The sequence below is a fragment of the Lissotriton helveticus genome, chromosome 10 (assembly GCF_964261635.1).
Source record: "Lissotriton helveticus chromosome 10, aLisHel1.1, whole genome shotgun sequence".
NCBI lineage: Eukaryota > Metazoa > Chordata > Amphibia > Caudata > Salamandridae > Lissotriton > Lissotriton helveticus.
The window spans coordinates 230,092,429-230,113,806 of NC_136071.1; the positions used below are offsets into that span (position 1 = coordinate 230,092,429).

Below are 21,378 nucleotides of genomic sequence, written 5' to 3' on the forward strand. Positions count from 1 at the left end.
CTTGACTGACTCTAGGTGTCTCTTCAATATATGGGTGAGTGACTGGTTGTGTGAATGTCTGTATCAGTATGTTAGTTGGTGTGTCAGTTGCTGAATGGGTGTGTGAGTGGGTGAGTTGCTGTATGGGTGAGTGATTTGGTTGTCTGAGTACCTGTATAAGTGTCTGAGTGTCTGTGTGGGTGGGTGAGGGTGTGTGTGATTGCATATATGGATGAGTGAGTGAGTGAATCAGTACCCCCGGTGTAGCGTAGTTCTCAATCCCTCTTGTCCCGGTGCTTGCACTTCTAAGGCTAGTTCCAAGCATTGGCGCGAGTTTGACTACCACCCCAATGTACTGTCCTGTCACGTCTCCTACATTCCACAGCCCCATATTCTGTAATGTAATGTCTTTCATAATGGTTTATAGATGGCAACTTTTTAATTATGTTGTTCACGGTTATTATATTGAAAATGTTTTTCTTGTTGGCATATTTACTTTTATCCTCCCTATTTTCCTTTGGAATAACCCCCTCGTTGGCCTGTCTCACTGGCCTCATAAGACTGTTTTCAACATTTGCTAATCCCAGGGCGATCGGATATGAGTGGCTTTAATGTTGTGGGCAATGCCATTATGTAGTATTGGCACCTCTTTCTCTTCTTGTCTTCTTCCTTGGTTGCACACCTCTCTCTCCACGGGCGATTAAGCAATGTGGGGAGGAATGTTGATCAGATGCTCGTGAAGACGTTAAGAGAAACAGCCCCTTGATGTAAAGATGGTGTGATGTAACACATCGAAATGCGATCTGCTGTAATATGAGAGTTCACCCACAACAGTATTGTTACGAAAATGTAATGTATGATTGGAAACACTGTTTTTTATTTGACATTCTGGTATGTCATGTACCGTGAGAAAATGGGAAAAAATGAAAAGACCAATAAAGATAATTGAAAAAAATAATAATGAGTGAGTGAATCAGTGGCTGTAAGGGTTAGTGAGTGCATCTGTCAGGGGCTGTAGGGGTGAGTGATTGTGTGTATGGTTGTGTCGGTAACTGAGTGCATGTGTCAGTGGTATATGGGCGAGTAACTGTATAAGTGGAAAGCAGTATAGGTGAGTGCTGGAGTATATGAGTGACTGTATGTGTGAGTGAGTAATTGTGAGAGTGGCTGTATGGGTGAGTGTGTGCTTGTGTCAGTGACTGTATAAGTGAGTAAGTATGTGTTATTATTTGTACAAATAAGTGAGTGGGTCTGTGTGTATAACAGTATAGGTGAGTAAGTGGCTGTGTAATTAACTCTATGTGTGAGTGAGTAGGTGTGTGAGTAGCTCAATGGGTGACTGACAGTGTGTGAGTGGTTGTAGGGCTATATGAGTGGATATATCAGTGGCTGTATTAATGAGTGAGTTGGATTATGAGTGGCTGTATGGGTGACCAAGTGGATGTATGTGTAGACCTATGAATCAGTGAGTGGGTGTATAAGTACTGTATGGGTGTCAATGGTTTTGAGAATGGAAGTTTGGAAGTTAGAGTGGGTGTATGAAAGGTTATATTGGTGTATGAGTGAGTGCGTCAGAGATTCTGTGCATGATGTTATCAACTTATCAGTGATGCCATCAGTGATGTCATTTGAGATGTCATCTCCCATGTCATCAGTGCTGTCACTGACCATGTCATGAGTGATGTAATATGTGAGATCATAAGCAGTGTATTTCGGGAGTCAAGTTATAATTAGCTCAGCTAACTACACTGCTGATTTTCTCTGGTTTTGTAGGAGTTAAATGTCAGTCTAACTATAATGTCACTGTAACCTTTGTTTTTTAGTGAATTTCTAAGGTTTTTTTAAATTCCATTTCTTAACTGAAACATTGCTTTGTTTTTTTCGCTGAATTTTTTTGTTGTTTTAACTAGTAGTGGCATCTGCAGTGTAATGGAGGAAGTGGGCTGGGACTCCAACCAGCTCACAGGAATCCCGCTTTTAGGACTTACAGGAGGTACTAGGAGGGCTTCTTGGCCCCATATGTCCCTTAGGAGTTAAGTGAACTTCATCCCCCAACCAGTATTGCAACATGAGTCGCATTTGCAGCGTGGTGGTGAAAGGGGGGCACGGCCTCTGAAGATCTCTTAGCAATCCTGCTGTGTGGGACTTATTGGAGGTAACAGGAGGGGTAGTAGAGATCCCCAAAGACGCCCTAGGGGGCTAATTACCCTTCTTATTACCTCCAGTAAGTCCCACACAGGAGGATTGCTAAGACCTAGTAGGAGGCCACGCCCCCTTTCTTCACCACTCTGCAAATGTGCCTCCTCATGCACTACTAGTAGGGGGAAAAAGTCCCTTTGGCTATTGTGGGTCCTTGAGGGCCAACTACCCTTCTTGTTACCTCCAACAAGTCCCACACAGTGGGTTTTCTGAGAGGTTTTTGGTGGCCACACTCCCTTTCTCCACCACTCTGCTAACGCACCTCTTGGCACACCACTAGTTTGTGGTTGAAGTCCCCTTGGCTTTTGGGGGTGCTTGTGGGCCAGCTAGCCCTCCTGTTACCTTTAAGTATGGGCAGATTTTGCGGATTCGCGGTCCGCGAATTCACGCGAAATGGCAAAAAAAATCCCGCTAACTCAGTGATTTTTTTGCCATTTGCACAAATATGTGACCACGTGTGTCTGTAACTTTGCCGCCGAAAGGCGCCGAGGTCCTTCGAGTGAGCTGTCCATCATAGTGAGGAAAGGGCGCGAAGACGTTGCATACCCTCGTGGGTGTGGGGCGGGGCCAAACGGGTGGGGCTTCCATGCGAGTTCACATACATCTTGTTTATAAAGGGTCAGAGACCGATCAGAGCAGCAGATGAGAAGAAAGCAGCCTCCTGGTCACAGGAAGTACACGGGGATTGCGCTCGAGAAACTCGTGCAAAGACCTCCATCAAGGATTACATCTAATTGTGGGCGGTAGATATGGGGAGGAAGCACACTTGCCTAGCCTAGACAGTGCTCACTAGTTGTTTGGGCTGATTATAATGCGTGACTGAATTTGAGCTTCAACTCGGGCCTGAATGACTTAGTTGTAACTATTCTCTGACCCTGCCTCGGGCACCTGGCTGTTTAGGGTCAGGACAGGGTCAGAGAATAGTTGCAAGTAAGCAACTTCAACTCTGGCAGCTTGCCAGCGCCATTTGTAACTATTCTCTGACCCTGCCTCGGGCACCCGGCTGTTTAGGTTCAGGACAGGGTCAGAGAATAGTTGCAACAAGTAAGCAACTTAAGTGCTTCCTGTGGAGGTTTAATGTTGGTGTCAGGAGCATCCTGCCAGAATGTAAATCCGCCCGCGAGCTGATTTGCAGATTTTTCTGCAATTTCGCGAGATTCTCGGATTGCGAAATTGCTGACAATCTGCAAATTCCACGAGCGGAACGGATTTTGCGTCCATATTTAGTTACCTCCAGTAAGACCCACATAGCTGGATTGCTGAGAGGTAGTCAGAAGCCATGCCCCCTTTCTACACCACTCTGCAAACGTGTCTCTGGCGTGCTGCTACTTGAGGGGAAAAGTCCACTTTAGTCCTGAAGCCCTCGGGAGCCAAGGGGAATTCATCCCAGTTCCACCAGTAGTGCACCGAGAGGTACATTTGCAGAGTAGTGGAGAACGGGGTGTGTGGCCTCCGACCACTTCTCAGTAATCCCAAAGTGTGAGGCTTACTGGAGGTAACAGGAGTCCTTGTTGACCCCTAAGGACTCTCAGCAGCTAAGGGGACTACATCCCCCACCCAACAGAGGCCAGGAGGCACATTTGCATAGTGGTGGATAAAGGGGGCAGGGCCCCCGGTGAGTTGCTGGTATTTTTTTTTGCTTTTATCTTTCCATGGACTATGTAGTGTACCGGGGACCCCATCCCAGGGAGCCTGCCCTTTTTTTGATTATTATTTATTTTTTTAAAGGGAGGGGGCAGAGTGGCCTCCTTCCCAGGCCATTTTCGGCCCTGGGGGCCCCATCCCCCTAGGGTTAGACCCCTTTTAAAAACAATAAAAGGGAGGGGGCACGTGGCACCCACCAGGGACAATTTCAGCCCCGGGGCCCAGCCTGTAGTGTGGGTGCCCTGGTGCCAACCCAGGGTACCCACTGCTAATGGTGAAATGAAGAATTCCTAAAGCGCTACACAGACCCGAGGGTATCTAGGTGCTGGATAGACTAACAGGCAGTGAGGTCGATTGGTAGAGTACGTTAGTAGAGCCAGGTCTTTAAGCGCTTCCTGAACTGTAACAACTTGGGTTCCGTTTTAAGGGAGGTAGGCAGGGAGTTTCAGAGTTTGGTGGTGGTATATGGAAAGCTTTTACCTCTCCACTTTACTTTATGTATCTGGGGGACAATCAAGTTGCTGCTGCCTAAGGATCTCAGTGATCTAGCCAGGATGTAGTGCCTAAAGAGTTGCGACAATTGCCGGGAGCCTTTAGCGTGTGTAGCCTTGAACGCAATACATAAAGCTTTGAACTGGATGCGTTTGGTGATAGGTAGCCAGTGGAGCTCAGCCAGAGCTTTAGAGGGCGAGTCAAAGCGGGTAAGCCCAAGCAGGACTCTGGCAGCGGCATTCTGCGTCACCTGAAGTTTATTTATGCTGCGCTTGCTTGCTCTAGTAAGCAGGGCGTTGCAGTAGTCCAACCTGAAGCCAGCTAAGGCCATGACCACTGTTTTCCTTCGTTCAAATGGAATGAATGGGAGTACCTCTTTTTAGTATTTTAAGAATAAAAAAGCATGCATCTGTAGTCTGATTGATCTGTAATTCAAAGGAAAGCTTTGTGTCAAAAAGGACACCAAGGTTTTTACCTTGCTGGCAGGTATTGGAGGAGATCCCATGTCATTTGGGCACTAGCTGTCAGACCAGATACCTGACGTCATGCCAAACAGCATGACTTCTGTTTTTGACGTATTTAATTTCAAACAGTTAGCCTGCATCCAGTTCCCTATATGACCCATGCAGTAATGAAACCGGGAGGCTGTATCCGTAGCCGGGCTGTTGATAGACACAATAACCTGTGTGTCGTCAGCGTTGGACACCAGCGAGAAACCGAAACTTCTTATCAGTTTGGCTAGGGGGGTGACATACAGGTTAAAAAAGAGTGGGGCTCAGAGATGAGCCCTTAGGGACTCCACAAGGAAGCGAGAAATCCGGGGAAATGAATACATCATGGACCACTGTTTGCGTCCTGTTGGACAGAAAAGACCTAAGTAGGAGGAGCGCTTTATCCCTAAACCCCAGTGAAGCAAGGCGTTCAACCAACACGTCATGAATGACCGTGTCGAATGCCGCTGAGAGATCTAAGAGGACAAGGGCAGCACTATCCCCTCTGTCAAGAGTTTGCCTGAGTTCCTCCGTGGCTGTAATGAGCACCAATTCGGTGCTGTGGTGAGCTCGGAAGCCAAACTGCGAGTAGCCCAGAGTGTCTCCTTCCCTCAGAAAGTAGGACAGTTCGTCATTTATGAATCTTTCAATAACCTTAACAGGGAATGGTAGCCTGGAGATGGGTCTATAATTGGAAGTATCCTCTGGATCAAGATTTGATTTCTTCAAGAGTGGTAAAATGGAAGCTTTTTTCCAATCGGTGGGAAAATACCCTATGGTAATAATTTGGTTAAAAATAGGGCAGAGGGCGAATGCAATGGTTTTGGGAACCATATACAGGATTTTTGGTGGGCAGGGATCAAGGGGGATCCGGACTTGATTAGAGAGACTAATCTGATGGTGCGGTCAAGCGATATAGATGGAAAGACGGAAAGTGTGGTGGTCGAGGTGTCGTCTACTTTGGTTTGAGAGGTGTGGCTGGCACTTGGGCTGTTGGGGACCGCGGGTGGAGCCTGAAGGTCCCTGCCGGCTACTCGCCTCCTGAGGGAACCGGGATTGCTTTGGGATTCAGGGAGCTGCTGACATGCAGCTCCCGGGATCCCAAAGCAACGTGTCTGTTTCCGTGCACGCTATACAGTGGACAGGGAACAGACACTGCTCTTCTTTTAGCAAGCTGAAAACAGAGCAGATTCGCTATGGCTTGGCGGGAGCAAGCGATAGCAAACTGCAATGTCCTGGGGGTGGGCACTCTGGGGTATTGCTGGAGCCGGCCCTGGGGGGCTGGCAGTCCCCAGGGCCATCTAGGGTTCCAGGAGGGGGGTTGAGTGGCCCGCCTCCTTTGTTAAGTAAGTCCTGGGGAGTCGGTGGTCCCCAGGGGGCCACACTGGACACCCTTAATTATTGTATTTGTGCACTGGTGAGGTTGTTGTTCCCAGGCGCTGCGAGGACTATAAAAAAATGTGTTTAAATTAAGTATGTGTCTCTGGGAGGTGGAAGTCCCCAGGGCTTGTGGGGTCTATGCTGCTACCCCATATTATTGAAATTAGCCCCTGGGAGGTGGCAAGGACCCCATACACAAATGGAATTATCCCCGGGGATGTGGTGGGCTCCAGGGCTGCAGGCAGCCCCAGTGAGCCCACCCGCATTCATATTTAAAAGTCCCTTGGGGAGGTGGCCCAAGCCCAAGGAGGGGGGCCCCATGCACCCTCCTCCTATACTCACCATATGCCCACGGATCTGGCCCACCGGGAGGTTATTGTAAAGCAGCCGCGGGACATCGCACTTTCTTTAAAAAAAAAATGACTGTGAATTCGAAAACATCGCAATTTCACATACTTTTTTAAAATAATTTTATGCCGTGGCGTGGTTCTCGGGGGACCTCAATACCATGGTTTGGGGGTCAGGTTGTTCCTTCCCTGCCCCCTTTTCTTTATTTTCATGTTTTTGTTGGGGAACTCGGTGAAGCAGAGTCCCAAGATGGCTGCCAACACTTCCTGGTTGAAGTGTTGGCAGCCAATCAGAGCTGTGCATTTCTGTGAACAAGCTCATCTTTTTTCACAAAGGATTCGCGACCAGAGATATCACTATAATTTTCAGCTTAAATTTCTGAAAAACTGCAGAACGGATTTACACCAAATAACAAAAAGCACAATCTACGTAACCACATCGAACTTTCTGCCAATTTTGGTGTAATACCGTCCACCAGTTCGGGCTTTAGGTTTGACAACGCATTCCTATGGGAATTAACATTACAAACGCACCCTTATTTTGCACCCCTATTTCTCGGTCCTCACTGCACGGATCACCCCCAAACTTTCCATGACATACAAAACCTGCATTGACACTTTTTGGGGGGAATATTTCATGAAGATTGGTCAAACAGCGCCAAAGTTATAGGCAAGTTAAAAAATGCATTGCCTATGGAAACTTGGTCCTAGCTATAACTACCTACTAGTGACTCCAGAAGGATATATATATATATATATATATATATATATATATATATAGATAGATATATAAGATTGGTAAATCTATACTTACCTCTATATAATTAGCATCACAATATTGTGGCTTTAAATATTCTTTCCTGGACTTTCCTGGACTTTTTGGTATGATGTTATTTAAAACATTGTATGACATCTGGCAGAACCCCCTGACATAGGATACTTTTTTAATAGGTGTCAGTTAAAAATATCTTTCACACATGACGTCTACTATCCTTACTCTTGAATAAAAGTCCATGTCAAGTGTAGCTGCATCAAATCAAACCCAAACTGTAAATATCAACGTCAAATCCTTTGACAAATCTATCTTTGCAAAAAAGTTTTGATATCAGCAGTACCTCTACAAAACCATTCTTGTTTGAAACAGACTGTGTCAGCAACTACACCAAACCCATCTCAGCCAAAGCTCTCATGTCAAAGAAACATCTACCAAATCCATCTCAGTTCAAAGTGAGGGAGATCTATACGACTACGTCTCAGTACATATTGTCATTGTTGGAGACACATCTACCAAATCCATCTCAATTTCAGGTAACAATGTCAGGGATATCTCTTTCAAGGTACCTCAACCAAAGAACTATGTTACGTTTACCAATGCCGGATGGTATTGATTCTAAAGAATCTAGGTTAGCACCTCCATTAAATCAATATTACTCCTATGTGTAAGCATCAGGGGCAGCACTCTGGTAAACTGATCACACCTAAAGAGAACCACTCCAAAAGGTGTGCAAAGCATTTTCGAACTAATTAAATTGAAATCCCAAAGTATGAGTATCTAAACGCCACTACCATATCCATCTCATTCTAAAGCCTGTACATCTTAACTGCGTCTACTAGAACACTCTCACCACAGCATGGACCACAAATATGAAATCCATTTTAACCTACAGTGAGCAAATTTAAGCCACCTATCACACATTCATTTCACCTGAAGTAGGGATAATCTAAATCACCACAGTATCTCTCACCCAAAATCTGTGAATCCGTGTATGCTCTACCAAATCCACCCCACTCAAAGTGTGTGCACCTGAGTCACCTCTATAAAATTCATACCACTCTCAAAGTATGCATAGCTAAGTGAGCCTCCCCATATCTATGTCACCTCAAAGAGTGCAACTCCGATACATCTTTGTAATATATTCCATCCACAGAGTCTAAATTCACAATGTGAATTTCTAACTTACCTGCGCCAAAGTCACTGCACCTCCAAGTGTGCACGTCTGAACACAGGTACAAATCCTTCCCATGCAAAAGTGGGCACATTGAGCCAGCCTAGCCAAATGCAGTTAATCCCAAAGTGAGTAAATCTAAGTCATCTTTACAACAACCCCATAAAAAAAAACGCAGTCCCCACATCCCACAGACGCCAGGCTACGACAGTCAATTTAAAGTATACAAAAAAGTGATGGGTTGAATTTCTGAATTAATCTCAGCCACTATTAATTACTTGGGGCAGCATGCCACTCTATAGTTATTTTGCACACCATGCCACCTGAGTTTTGACCCAGCCATATGCAAATCAGTCTTCATCTTGCTCCAATAGGAACAATCTAGTCTGAACGACCAAGCCAGCTCCTCCCGACACCGGAACACAAACGATCCAAACCGGATTTCACCCTGCACTCAACTGAAAATGCCAAAGTAGGCCAAAACAAGTATTGAGTTCCTTGAGTTCTGGTTCGGAGAGCACCTGGCTTGGTAGTTTGGACTTGACTATTCCTAGTGGAGCAGGACAAAGACTGATATGGCTCGGTCTAATCTGAGATAGCATGGTGCGCATAAAAACAATGGGTTAGAATGCTACTCCGGTCAATTGCCAGTGGTTACACTATTTTCAAGCATTCCTCCTCTCACTTTTTGTGTGTTTGATGTCACAGTTAATCTTCTTTGCACAGTGAATCACCCCCATGAAAATATGCCATATGCTACTCCAGCACATTAGCACTGTTGTAGGTGCCCCTAACGCAGCATAGAGGACCCTTTAAGGTTTGCAATTTGGCTGAGCTAAACACATGCAAAGATTGTTCTGCTTTAAGCAAACAGGCAACACACAGTGCACAGCAAACAGAACACACCATACCTCGATCTGTATAAAAATACGAAGCACAAAGGGAGACAAGAAGCAAGGCACAATCAATGTCATTTGTAAGAATTCACAAAAAAACTACTTTGCACTGTTCCTGAATGTTCCCACAAAATAATATTTTTGCTATGTGATGGGCTATATTAGCTGTCATAGTCTTCCACACAACAGGATCTTTGCTAGATGGTTGAGACATGGGAAGACTTTCTCCTCTTTAAATGGAGTTATAAATGTAAATGCCAACTCAACCACATAGGTCTAACATTTTTTATGCAGAAAGTTCTTATACAGAGTAAACAAGAAGAACGGCCACAAAACAATTAACATACATAATACAGGCCTAAGTAAATGCAGACTGTAATGCAGTAAGGAGGCTGATTAGCAACCGTTATACGAGTCAGAAACAAGTATTTAGTAAGAAGAGGAGGCCTAAAGAAATATGGGAGGAATGGGGCAACAATTTGGAGAAGAAAACTGTAGAAGTCTAGAGATAGTGTGAAGAATAAAATAAATGTGACTTAAAAAAAAGTTAATATCAAGATGTACAAGGTCATTGAGACCCTGTTGGGAGGCATTACAGCCTGCAAGGTCAGCACCCAAGGTGTGAAGAGTCCGGTGAAAGCATTTAACTTTGCAGAAGAGGTCTCTTATTTACTGCGAGCACTCAGCAAAGTTTTATGTTTTCAGTTTTTTTATTTTCGAGAAGCAAACTTGTACAGTGGGAATTCATTTATTGAAAAAACAAACAATGACCATAATGTGTAGTGCGATTTGTCCCTTCAGAGTCAGAGCCACAGTGATTTCTTCCTGAGTGGGACCACCATGCCTGGATGGCGGTACTGGGTAGGGAAAACAAGTCAGAGTTGGTCCAGTGAACAACAGTTTGACCCGATGGCCCTGTGGCAGACAGTTGTGAGGTCAAAGTAAGCAACTGCGGAGCAAGCTGAGGCCGTCGGTGTAAACCAAGGGGCAGATTTACAAGCCCCTTGCGCCTCTGTCCCGCCATTGCGCCACTTTTTGTGATGCAACAGTGGCACAAACAATGCGCCCTATTGCGAGTCGAGTACTGCTCACACTGCAGATTTATGGCGTTGCTCCTGCCCTGACAATTTTTCACATCCCCCATAGTTTTCGGGGTGAAAACAGACAGGTGGGAAGTTCCGTGTTACTAAAATTATCTGTTTACTAAAATTAAGTTTTACTAAAATAATCTGTTCTTATTTTCTTTTTTTCGTTTTATGAACGAGAAATGTGTGTAATATTTGATACCAATTAAAACTCCTGACTCATGCCCACAAAGTCCTCCACGACCAAGGACCCGCCTACATTAAACCCTGCCTGAATTTTCACCTACCTCCCAGGAAGCTCCGCCCGTTCACCTTGCACAGATACCACGCATCTGCCGCTGCCGCACCCGGAGGACGCTCCTTCTCCCACCTCGCTGCAAAGTCCTAGAACAGTCTTACCCTCCATCTCCATACTTCACCATCGCTAGCTCACTTAAGGAAGGGACTCAAGACCTGGCTCTTCGACTGACACCACTGCACTTCACCTGAAACCCTCTCGGTTGATAAGTATAGCTATTTAAGTACCGTTAGATAGATTGATTGATTCCTTCCTGCAGAAAAACAATCTTGCCCGTAACACAGGCAACCTTGCACCTAGGTGCAAGGGTGCTTGTGTTGGTGCTAGGCAGCCTCCAATGCGCCAGCACAGGTGGAGAGCTGAAAAGCATCATATCTTAATAGATATGCCACTGTCTGGCTCTCTCCCATTCACGTAACGCAGCACAGCAACTTTACTTGCCTTCCTGCATTGCATATACTATTAGTAAATATGCCCCCATATCTCTAATGGCACCAAGCAAGTGAAGTGAAGGAGCCCAACCATCACTAAACGAGTTTTCACCCTTTTATCTAACCTTCGATCAATCTAACTATCCTTCCTTCCACCTAACCATCTACCCTACCTGTCACCCCTTTAGCTTTCAATCCAATCTTTCTTTCAATTACTCCATCGTTTCACCAGTCCATCCATCCATCATATTACCAATCCATCATCCATCCACCCATTCATCCATCCATCTTTTCCACCATCCACCCATACATTTAATCCATCCAGTAACCACCAATCTATCCATCCACTGTGTTACACATCTATCCAGCCATCTGTTCACTCTTTATCAATGACTTGCCTAATATGCTGAATTTTTTCAACTGAACCATTATTCATATTATTACATAGATCCTTGCAATTAAATGACATCCAGCATTGTTCTAGGGTCATCTTATGGTTCTCAAAATATCTCACGAACATAATGAGATGTGGCACTTTTACCTTGAAATAACTTTTGTTTGGTTGAACTTTTGTCTTCATATCCCACCATCGCCCTCTTTTATCAATGCTAAATGCTTTATCATAATCACATTTCCACTTCCTTTCGCCTTCTATTAGTTTTATGACGATTCATTAAGGTTGAGTACAAGGGAGTAGATTATCTCTGATTCTTAATGTGGTCTCCACCAGGACCAAGTCATTACTTTATTGGGTAATCCAATCATGATATGCAGTGAATTGTGTAAAAAAGGTGGCATTTTTTGCATTATTGCTTCTTGAAAATGGGTCAGATTCATATTTTTCCTAGTTGTGAGTCTGGATAAGTTCTTTCACCTATTTGATTGAAGTCAGTCTATGTTGATCTTAAATTTGATGATGAAATGACCAGACCACAGATAACCTTTAACGAAAAGGTCGCCTGTGTCAATGTTATAAGTCCACACATGATCAAGAATGTGATTTTTTGTGTGGGTGCGACCATCGAAGCACTGGTGTAAGTTCAAAGATGTGAACAATTCACAGAAGCCGTTATTCATGGCATCTGTAGGACCTTCTGACCATTGGTTGATGTATCCAATATCAAGTAATTTAGAGGTAGAGTTAAAAAAATGGCAAATTAGGTTAAAGTAGTCCAAGGGAAACATTTTCATAAGTGTTTACAGGTGGACAATAAGTTAGTGAAACAGGAAGAAGTGGATTCATTGATGAGAAGTAAAAGTGTTCAGCCCCATTATTAATGGAGACTGACTCAACCAATCCAGCCAAGTATTTTCTAATAATACCTCCCTTTCTTTCTGGCCAGTTTTGTTTTTTGTTTAAAGAAACTGTATCCATCACAGGCTACTTCAATGGCAAGTGGGGTTCGTGGAGCATTGTGAAATTGTAACAACAGAATATATTGGTACAGTGCAGGCTATATTCTCCGGCAAGTTGCCAAAAGAGTTTTAGGCTGTTTAGACTCCGGACATCCCTAAGGGGGAAATCCCAATCGAGTCCCAGCTATAGGAACCATGTAGGCTACTCGGGGGGTTTCCCGTCAATTTCCCTTACCATCCCATCTTTTTGGTGGCACGTTTCCATGACAAGATTACTGCTGCAGTATGTAATGTACACAATGTCAGTTGAATGTATCCATTTAGTTTCACGAGCTAAACATGGTCTCCCAGACCCTATTTAGTTTTGTGGTCTGGTCTTACATCCCCATTCTTTCTTTACTATTGGAAATCTCAAGTAACTCGCCTCAGTCTTCAGATGTTTTCTATGTGCACTACCCACTTAGCTTCCATTATTTCCTCCCTTAATATCTCAAGTCACTTCTGCACTGACAATTCACAACCTTTTCAATAATTTTCCTTATTCCCTCCCTCGAATTTTGACGATTTCACCTGTGCCTTCCCTTTCTGTAAATCCAGCTCTAGAGGCCTCAGTACTCTCTTCACCTTAGCTCCAACATAACAGCAGTACTGTTTTTTCTCCTCGCTCTCCCGTGTTCATCTTCTCTCATCTCACAAGCGATTCCCCCATATTTTCTGCTACCTCTTCTGTCTTCGGCTTGTAATTTAGGCCTAATCTTTGACTGCTTCCTCTCCCCAATTGCTTACATTTCTTCTTGTGCGTTCACTTGCCATGTCCAAGTTTTCCACCCCAACAGCAGTTGCCCCTTACTACCTTTCTTCACTCAACTGTACGCTGCTATAGCAGCAGAGCGCTGCATGAAGGACAGAATGATAGAAAGTGCAATGCCAGATTTAAAGAGAACAATATGCAGATGGTGACATGGCTGTCAGACGCAAAACAAAGGATTTTTAGTTTGATGCATTGGACACACTCCTGTACATGTTCCTATGTAAACAAGCATTTGCAATGCAATCGATCTCACCTTTGGAACCTTATATGTAATTACCTACGCAGCATATTAGGCTTGGGTGCTGAAACATGTACTGTTCTTTAAAATGGAGGGAAAGTAAGCACCAAACTGTGTGACATGCCAGGTATGGGAACACATGGAGAGAAATATTGCCTTTCAGCAGGAAATGATATAGTCCAAGCTCTGTTTTAAATATAAAATCAGGGCCTTTGGTAGCCATATCACTGTGAAAATACAAGATTTGAAAAAAATATTATTGTCTACGGATGCTCATGGAAGACAATTTCTATGGACTGATATCTAGAGAATGCTAAAGTGATTCTGGTATTTTACTGACCCCTGCTGGTCGTTTTCTATCAAGAAAGTTAAATAGAGGAAGTTGCCAGAAAAATAAAAAAAATAAAGTCTCTCAGTAGAATGCAATTCTGATATTTTACTGACCTCTGCTGATCGTTTTCTACAAAGACAGTCAACTAGAGGCAGTTGAACAGAAAAAAAGTCCCTAAGTGGAAGCAGACAAGTGCTATGGCTGATCTCCATAGCCCACAAAGTACATACACATATAAGTATACACTAAAGTATATAAGTATATACTAAAGTATCTACTAGAGGTCTTGAATTCTCGACCTAAAAAGCCATGGATAGGCTTTAAAGGTCATATGAAGTGCGCTTTCACAAAAAGCACAGGTTTAACAGGAAGGTGTTGTAAGCGTGCAATCACTTGCCCCTCCTCAACCCCCCCTTTGCACCTACTTTCACTTGGAATTGGGTTTTGATGCAGAGTTAGGTCAGCTCATTAGAGCTGTTCTAACAGTGTCTCAAAACCTTGGGAAGTTTGCCCCTGTCTGACCCACACATGGGCCATTTGAGTGGATTAATAGAGAGCTGGTCCTTCATGGAGCAAAGCAAACTGGCACTGTGCAAGCGTCACCTTTGGATACTACAAAAACTGTAGTGCCTCCCAAGCTGACCAGTGATGCTGTTTGCACCAGTTTAGGATACTTTTTGTTGCACAACCACCCATGAGAACCTGTGCTTAATCTGAACCAATGATTGCCAGTGGGGACCATCTGCACTCATATTTGAGGACCAGCATTTATTATTTTCCATCATCATACATTTCCAAAGGGGAAATAGACAAATGGGAAGAAAGGATGAAGAGAAAGACAAAAGAACCGTCATCAACAGAGAATGCAGGGACCTGCCAGAGCGAGATAAAGGGGCAGGGAGTGCCAAGCAGTGGATTAGAGGCATGAGCTGGAATCAAGACTATGCAGCCTTGGAAAAGGTCGCATAGACATTTATTAACATGGGCTTCGTAGCAAAAAAAGAGAAAGCGTCTTGCAAGCCCCAGTAGGGGGGGCTCCCAAAAACCACATAGGAAAGTTAAGAGGCACACTATGCCTAAAGGGGGTATCGGCACAAATCAAGTCCCACATCAAAAATTACTTACGACCTATAATAGAGCTTCCGCGTTGGAGGGCACTCTTGGTCCGTCGGCTTCTCTAGATACCAGCATTCTTCCTCAGGTCGAGCGCTTAATTAAGTCTGTGGTGCTGCCCCTCGTTGATAAGATCGATAGCCTCACACGTAAACTAGCTACATTTGAACAGTCAATGTTGGACAACTTTTATGCTGTGAAATCCTTAGTCAAATTTCACGCCAAGGCTCAGGTTGAAGAAAATGGAGGGTTAACAAGTGGTGCTGTCTCCATAGCTCCCTCTGTCCCTAGAGTCCATCCTGAGTCTGCGCCTTGCCAAAAGACGCCTGTTCCGGTAACGGTAATGGTTTCCCAATCGCAGCATTCTAATAGTGGAACCACACATGTACCACTAACCCTTAACCCTGTGCCTAGTTTGGCCCGTGCAAGGAACAAATCTAGCACCCAAGCCCCTAAGGCTTTTAAGGTCAACTCTGTTTCAAACATCAAGTCCTTAGTGCCAACTGCTAAGGCAGCAGGAAACATATCGATTACAACAAAGGGTGACACAACACCATCCCTTCCCATTCCCGCTAATAAGGTTGTATCCAACCCCCCAGCAAAAATTGTAGCTAAATCCCCGGTTAAAGATAGGGCAAGAAGGCAAACCCCTAATGCTAGTCTCCCCCCTGGTTGCAAGCCCTATGTGGTGATTCTAACGGGGGTTCCTGAGCTTGAAGAGGGTTCTAGTGAGTTGTATTCTGACCTTAAACATAAAACGCTCTCCTGGCTCAAAGCAAATAGACCCCTCCCAGGGCATATTGATGGTAGAATAGCCTTTGTCCGACGTGTGGGTTGGATTGGAAATAGACGTAAGAATCTAACGGGGGATTGCGTGCTGATCAATTTTAACGATCCCAGAGCAGCAGGTATGATTTGCAGTCAGCAGTCGCAGTACAACTTCTGCGACATCCAAACTAGGGACTTGGGGTACTTCTATCACCCCCCTCCCCTAATGGGGTATAAGAAATTTTCGCAAGACGGGGGTAGAGGCGCATGGTTCCCGCATAACCCAACCTTGGATGCCAGAGCAAGGGCGTGGACACCTATCCAAGCAGCCCCATCCCAGGGTTGGGGTTGGTGACTTGGTGATATAGTAGCAACTAATACCCCCCTGCTTAGGGTTAATACACCACACATAGCTAGGCGGGCAAACTTGATTAATGTTTCTGTACCCCAACCCTCGCTCACCCCAATTATGCCTTCCTTCTCAGGCGATTGGTCTGAGACTATCGAGTTAGTGGACGGAGTTCAAACTCTGGCCATACAGGGTAGGGAAGTAGGTTGCGCTGAACCTTTGCATCATGCAATCCTGAAAGCTATCAGCTGGAATGTGGCAGGCCTAAATAATAAGTTGGATGCCCCGGACTGGGTGGCGCTTATTGAGCCCCACTCAGTCTGTGCATTTCAAGAGACGTGGTGCGTGGAACCAAGGCACAGAGTGGGTTATGCCACCTTCTTTGTCCCGGCAGGCATCCCAGCATCAGGTAGAGGTCGCCCTTATGGAGGTCTCTTAATTTGGGTAAATATTTCTTTAGGATGGAGAGTATATCATCATCCCCAAAAATCCCCAGATTTGATGCGCTTAACTATAACATGCCCAAGGAAAGCCGAAAAACTGGAGATTATTAATATCTATACACGTGGGGCTTCTGGGAGAGCATTGTCACCAACTCTTTCTGCTTTGGAGATAGCCCTAGGTGAGTGCAGTGGAGACTCGTTAATTATGGTCATGGGAGATTTCAATTGTACTTTCGAGCCTCTGTTGCCAGATGAATCTCTGGATCTGTATGACGAAGATTCAAGGAGAGGCGTCCCGTCATTAGACCTTCCAATCATAAATAGATGGACGCCCAGAATTATTCAGCTGAACTCCCTTACACTTGAGTATGGCCTGAGAGCAGCCAATGGGAGAACACGCTCAGACCTAGCGGGGGAACATACATATAATAGGGTTGGGCACTCATCCAGGATAGATTACATCCTTCTAAATTTTTCTTTGTGGGCCCACATGAAGGACATGATAGTTCTACCCTCCCTGGACAGTGACCACAATGCACTTTCACTATCCCTAACACGCTGGTGGCGGGAGAGTCATTTAGTCAGTGGAGACCTTGATGTACCTGAGCCAATGCCTTTGGGAGGGGTGGTCCCATCAAACTGCCTAAGACGATTAAAGTGGGACAAAGTTGCAATCAATGAAGAAAAACTTTCCTGCATTCGTGCTGTTGCCTCTGCGGCCTGTGCAATTTTGGAAAATGAGCCTGTCAGCCCAAACCATATTTCAGCAATGTTTAGCGAGGTTTCGACGTCAATTGGGGGCTTATTTAAGGCTAAAATAAAAAAGGGAAACAACAACCCTGATAAGCGTCATGGGAAATTTGGCTGGTATTCAAAAAAGTGTCGTGCTGGAAAGAGAGCACTAATATTGGCTGTAAAAAGTGGAGATGCTACCCTAATAGCCACTAAACGCAAGAGTTACAAAGCAGAGTTAAAGTTGGCAAGGAGAGATTGGGAAGACGCATTTTGGCAGGAACTTCGTGTTGCCAGTGGTGGAAAAAATGCAAGAGGCTTTTGGGACTTAATACGCAAGAAAAACAGACCCCTGGACACTGTCATCACTTGTAACATAACTGAGGATCTATGGTATTTACATTTTTCAAAATTGTACACAGCACCTGTAGCAGAAGTGATGGACTTCGCTCTACCTCAGATCTCTCGAGGTGATGGGAGTTACGAGGAAAGCCTGTTTACTAGGAAAGAAGCGGAAGGTGCAATAAAATCTCTTGTTCCGCGCAAAGCGGCTGGTCCCGATGGCCTTCCTGGTGACCTGCTTCGTATAGACTTGGGTAACTGGAGCATGCTAATCGCATCAGTTTTAAACGCTGCTATGGTGGGTGCACCCCTGCCCGCCTCATGGATGGCCGCGGAGGTGGTCCCTCTGCACAAGAAAGGCTCAAGAGAAGACCCAGCGAATTACAGGCCGATTAGCCTGATCGATTGTTCGCAGAAAGTAGCAGGCAAGGTCCTTTTAGCCAGAGTCCAGCAGTGGGCAGATGAAAACAAGATACTTTCAGATTTCCAGGCTGGGTTCCGAGCTGGCACGGGAACAATTGAACAAACATTAAGGCTACTTATGATTTATTGGAAGGTCGTCGTGATTGGGAAGGGTACCTTATATCTGGCCTTCATCGACCTCCGCACAGCCTTCGATTTGGTTCCCAGAAATAATTTATGGAAGGTTTTGTGTGACCTCGGCATGCCATCTTACTTGCTCCACCTGATTATGAGGTTCCACGAAAAAAACTATGCCCAAATTCGCTGGGGGCCGAATGGTGAAAAGACTTCAAGAATAGATGTGAACAGAGGTGTAAGACAGGGGTGCGTACTTGCACCAACACTCTTCTCGCTCTACGTGAATGGGGTGGTGGACTGCCTGACCGGGATACCAGCAGATGCACCCCGTCTGGCAGGTCGTTTAATTCCTACCCTGCTTTTTGCGAACGATACCTTACTTTTGTCAAAATCCCCGATGGGACTTCAGCAGCTTCTCTTTGGTTTTGATGCCTTTTGTAAGCAAAGAGGACTCTGTATTAACACTGATAAAACAAAGTATCTTATCCTGAATCCCCCGCAAAAACTTGGCCCTCCACCAACACTGGGGTCTGTTGCACTGGAAAGGACCAAGACGTTTGATTATCTGGGTATCCGGTTGGTGGACTCGATGAAATGGGACCACCACTTGACCAAAATGTTGCTAAGTTTGAAAAGAGTAACTGGGGCCCTGTTGAAAGAGCAGAGAGCAGCCTCTACAAAACCCATAGCAGCAGTAATGGATATTTACTCGGCCAGAGGAGTAAGTGCCGCTCTTTATGGGGCGGAACTCTGGGGGACGTCAAACATGAAAGACCTTACTCGAGCTGAGAACACCTTCTTGAGAAGTTTGATGTCCCTCGGCCCCTCTGTCCCCATCCTGCCGTTGCAATTGGATATGGGCTGTCGGGCGATTGAAGACCAAGCTAAGTTACGCCCTTTGCTTCTGTGGACCCGCATCTGGAGAGTTCCTGAGCTCTCAAGTTATGCGGATGGCCTGCGTGAGATAATTAAATCCACAGGCTGGACAAAAATAAAATGGTTAAGGGACATCAAAGCATTACTTGCCAATCTGGGCCTAGAAGAAGCATGGCATCAACAGACGGCTCCGCCCAAACTAGTGCTAAAACAACTCTACTGGAAATGGGTGGCAAATAAAAGAAACTCTTCTGTAACGATTTGTAAATCGTCTAGAAATTTCATGGAGTCTAAAGATGTCCCCATCAGAGAATTGTATTTAGACATTATCTCAGCCCCATGGGAAAGATCCTTGTATTTCAAATTTAGAATAGGTCTTCTCCCCTTAATGGAACTCACAAGCCACTGGAAAATTCCTTATCAGACTGCCCCGTGGTGCCCTTTCTGCCCACAGCGTTATGAATCTGTCCCTCATTTTTTATTCGAGTGTCCTGTCTATAAAGTTCCACGGACGAAATGGCTAAAACCCATGTGCCTTACACTGGGAACAAGACATTGTAATGTGGCACTAAGGATATTACTTTCAGACACTCGCTCATTTTATGCATGCGCCACCTCGAAGTATCTTGGGTGGGCATGGCGGATTCGGTCAAAAAGACTTAGACAAATTGTTTAATCATGTTTTTATTTTTTGGGTCTGCTTAATGAATATAACTTTTTTAGGTAATTTATACAATTTCTCCCCCCAAAAAAAAATTGCTGATTTCTATCATGCAAGGAGTCTTTTATACGTTTTATTCTTATTGCTTAAAATGAATTTTAAATGTATGTACGCTTTTTAAGATATTTTTTTATGTCGAAATAAAGCCTTTTTGACTTGACTTGACTTGACTTGACTTGAATTTATTAACATGGGCTTCGTAGCAGAGCTTTGGGCACCAGCATGCATTCTTTTACAAATTAGGCACTGGCGCAAACACATAGTAAATCTGCACCCAAGTGTCAGAACGTTAATATCTCTTTTGCTGACTGTTTGGAGGTAAATTCCACACCATGATTCAAGTACGCACGGCTGGTGGAACCTCAGTTTGTACGGGACGCCTAGGAATGCAGCAGCTCCAGCAGTAGGAAAGAATCACTGCTACTGTAAATCTTAGGGGCAGAGATTTTTCAGGTTGGTCTCCTTGCAGAAGTGAACACCCGCCCCTAAATATTTGCAGTCTTATTGATGTAGTGTAATTTTAAGGCAAGCACTGGCAAAGCCAATAGGTGTGGGTTTAATGTGTTAATGCGTTCAGATTAAGCACATTAGAGGGAGACACAGGCAAAGCAGGCAGCAGCAGACAGAGAGGTCTTTAGCTCTATGCCGTTCAATGTAAGTCGTTGGGTGGCGGTGGCGCATAAGGAGAGGGATGAATACTACGGCCCAGCTGAGACAAGACATGTTTGGGAACGTCTTAAGCCAATGGAAGAAAGAGGTTGGTAGAAGAAAGCCAGTGGTTGAAAGTAGTGGACCCACATATCGCTTCATGTATGTTTTTAGAAATAAATCTATTTGACAGCTGCATTGTCAACACTCAATCCAAAAAAGACTATAAATCATTACGGACCCATGCTTGCAGGGCGCAGATCAATCACTCCTTTTTTATCAAGGATGATTTATAACTTCATCAAAAGAAGGGGAATATAAGGTTCGGGAAAGGGGGAAAACACAACAGCAATCAATATTAAAATGTCCAGCTCACCTATCTACATTCATTAATGGAATTAATCTAATGTAGCCTGATCCTGACATTTTTATTTTATTTTACATGATTTATTTATTTTCTGCTAACTTTTCTTATTTTCGTATATTTTTTTTCATAAACTTATTATATAAATATAATGCTTAAAGCTCATACGTAGATACCACAAACAATACTACAATAAATACAAAACCAAAACAGTACAATGAATAATAATGAAACATTTGACCACCCCACTCACCAGTCGCTGTCTGTCACTCAAAAGACAGCGACTCTCACTCAAGCACAGCACACTCCATATACACAACTTCTTTAAAACCCCAGAACAATAATCTCCGACAGACAACCAAGGAGATCACTCTTCTTTAACCTTCCATTGATGCATTTTGAACCGGGCTTTTCAGGCAATATTGGTCAATGCACGTTCCAGTGGAATTCAGGTTCTTTCAAACACCATCTTCAAGACCTATTACTCTTAATGTTTCATTATTAACCCAATCCAACAAGTGGGGTAATATCTAATAAAATAGAAAACATACATATATC

General features: G+C 44.4%; 1 protein-coding gene across 1 annotated transcript in view; it reads right to left on the reverse strand.

The window, feature by feature from the left end:
• Nucleotides 1–21,378, reverse strand: part of MYO15A (myosin XVA) — a 1,426,381-nt gene that overhangs the window by 1,298,928 nt on the left and 106,075 nt on the right. Inside the window, exon 6 of the mRNA XM_078662701.1 lies at nucleotides 11,724–11,729. Within this exon, the coding sequence (XP_078518827.1) occupies nucleotides 11,724–11,729 (6 nt within the window). The remainder of the gene's footprint in view (nucleotides 1–11,723; nucleotides 11,730–21,378) is intronic.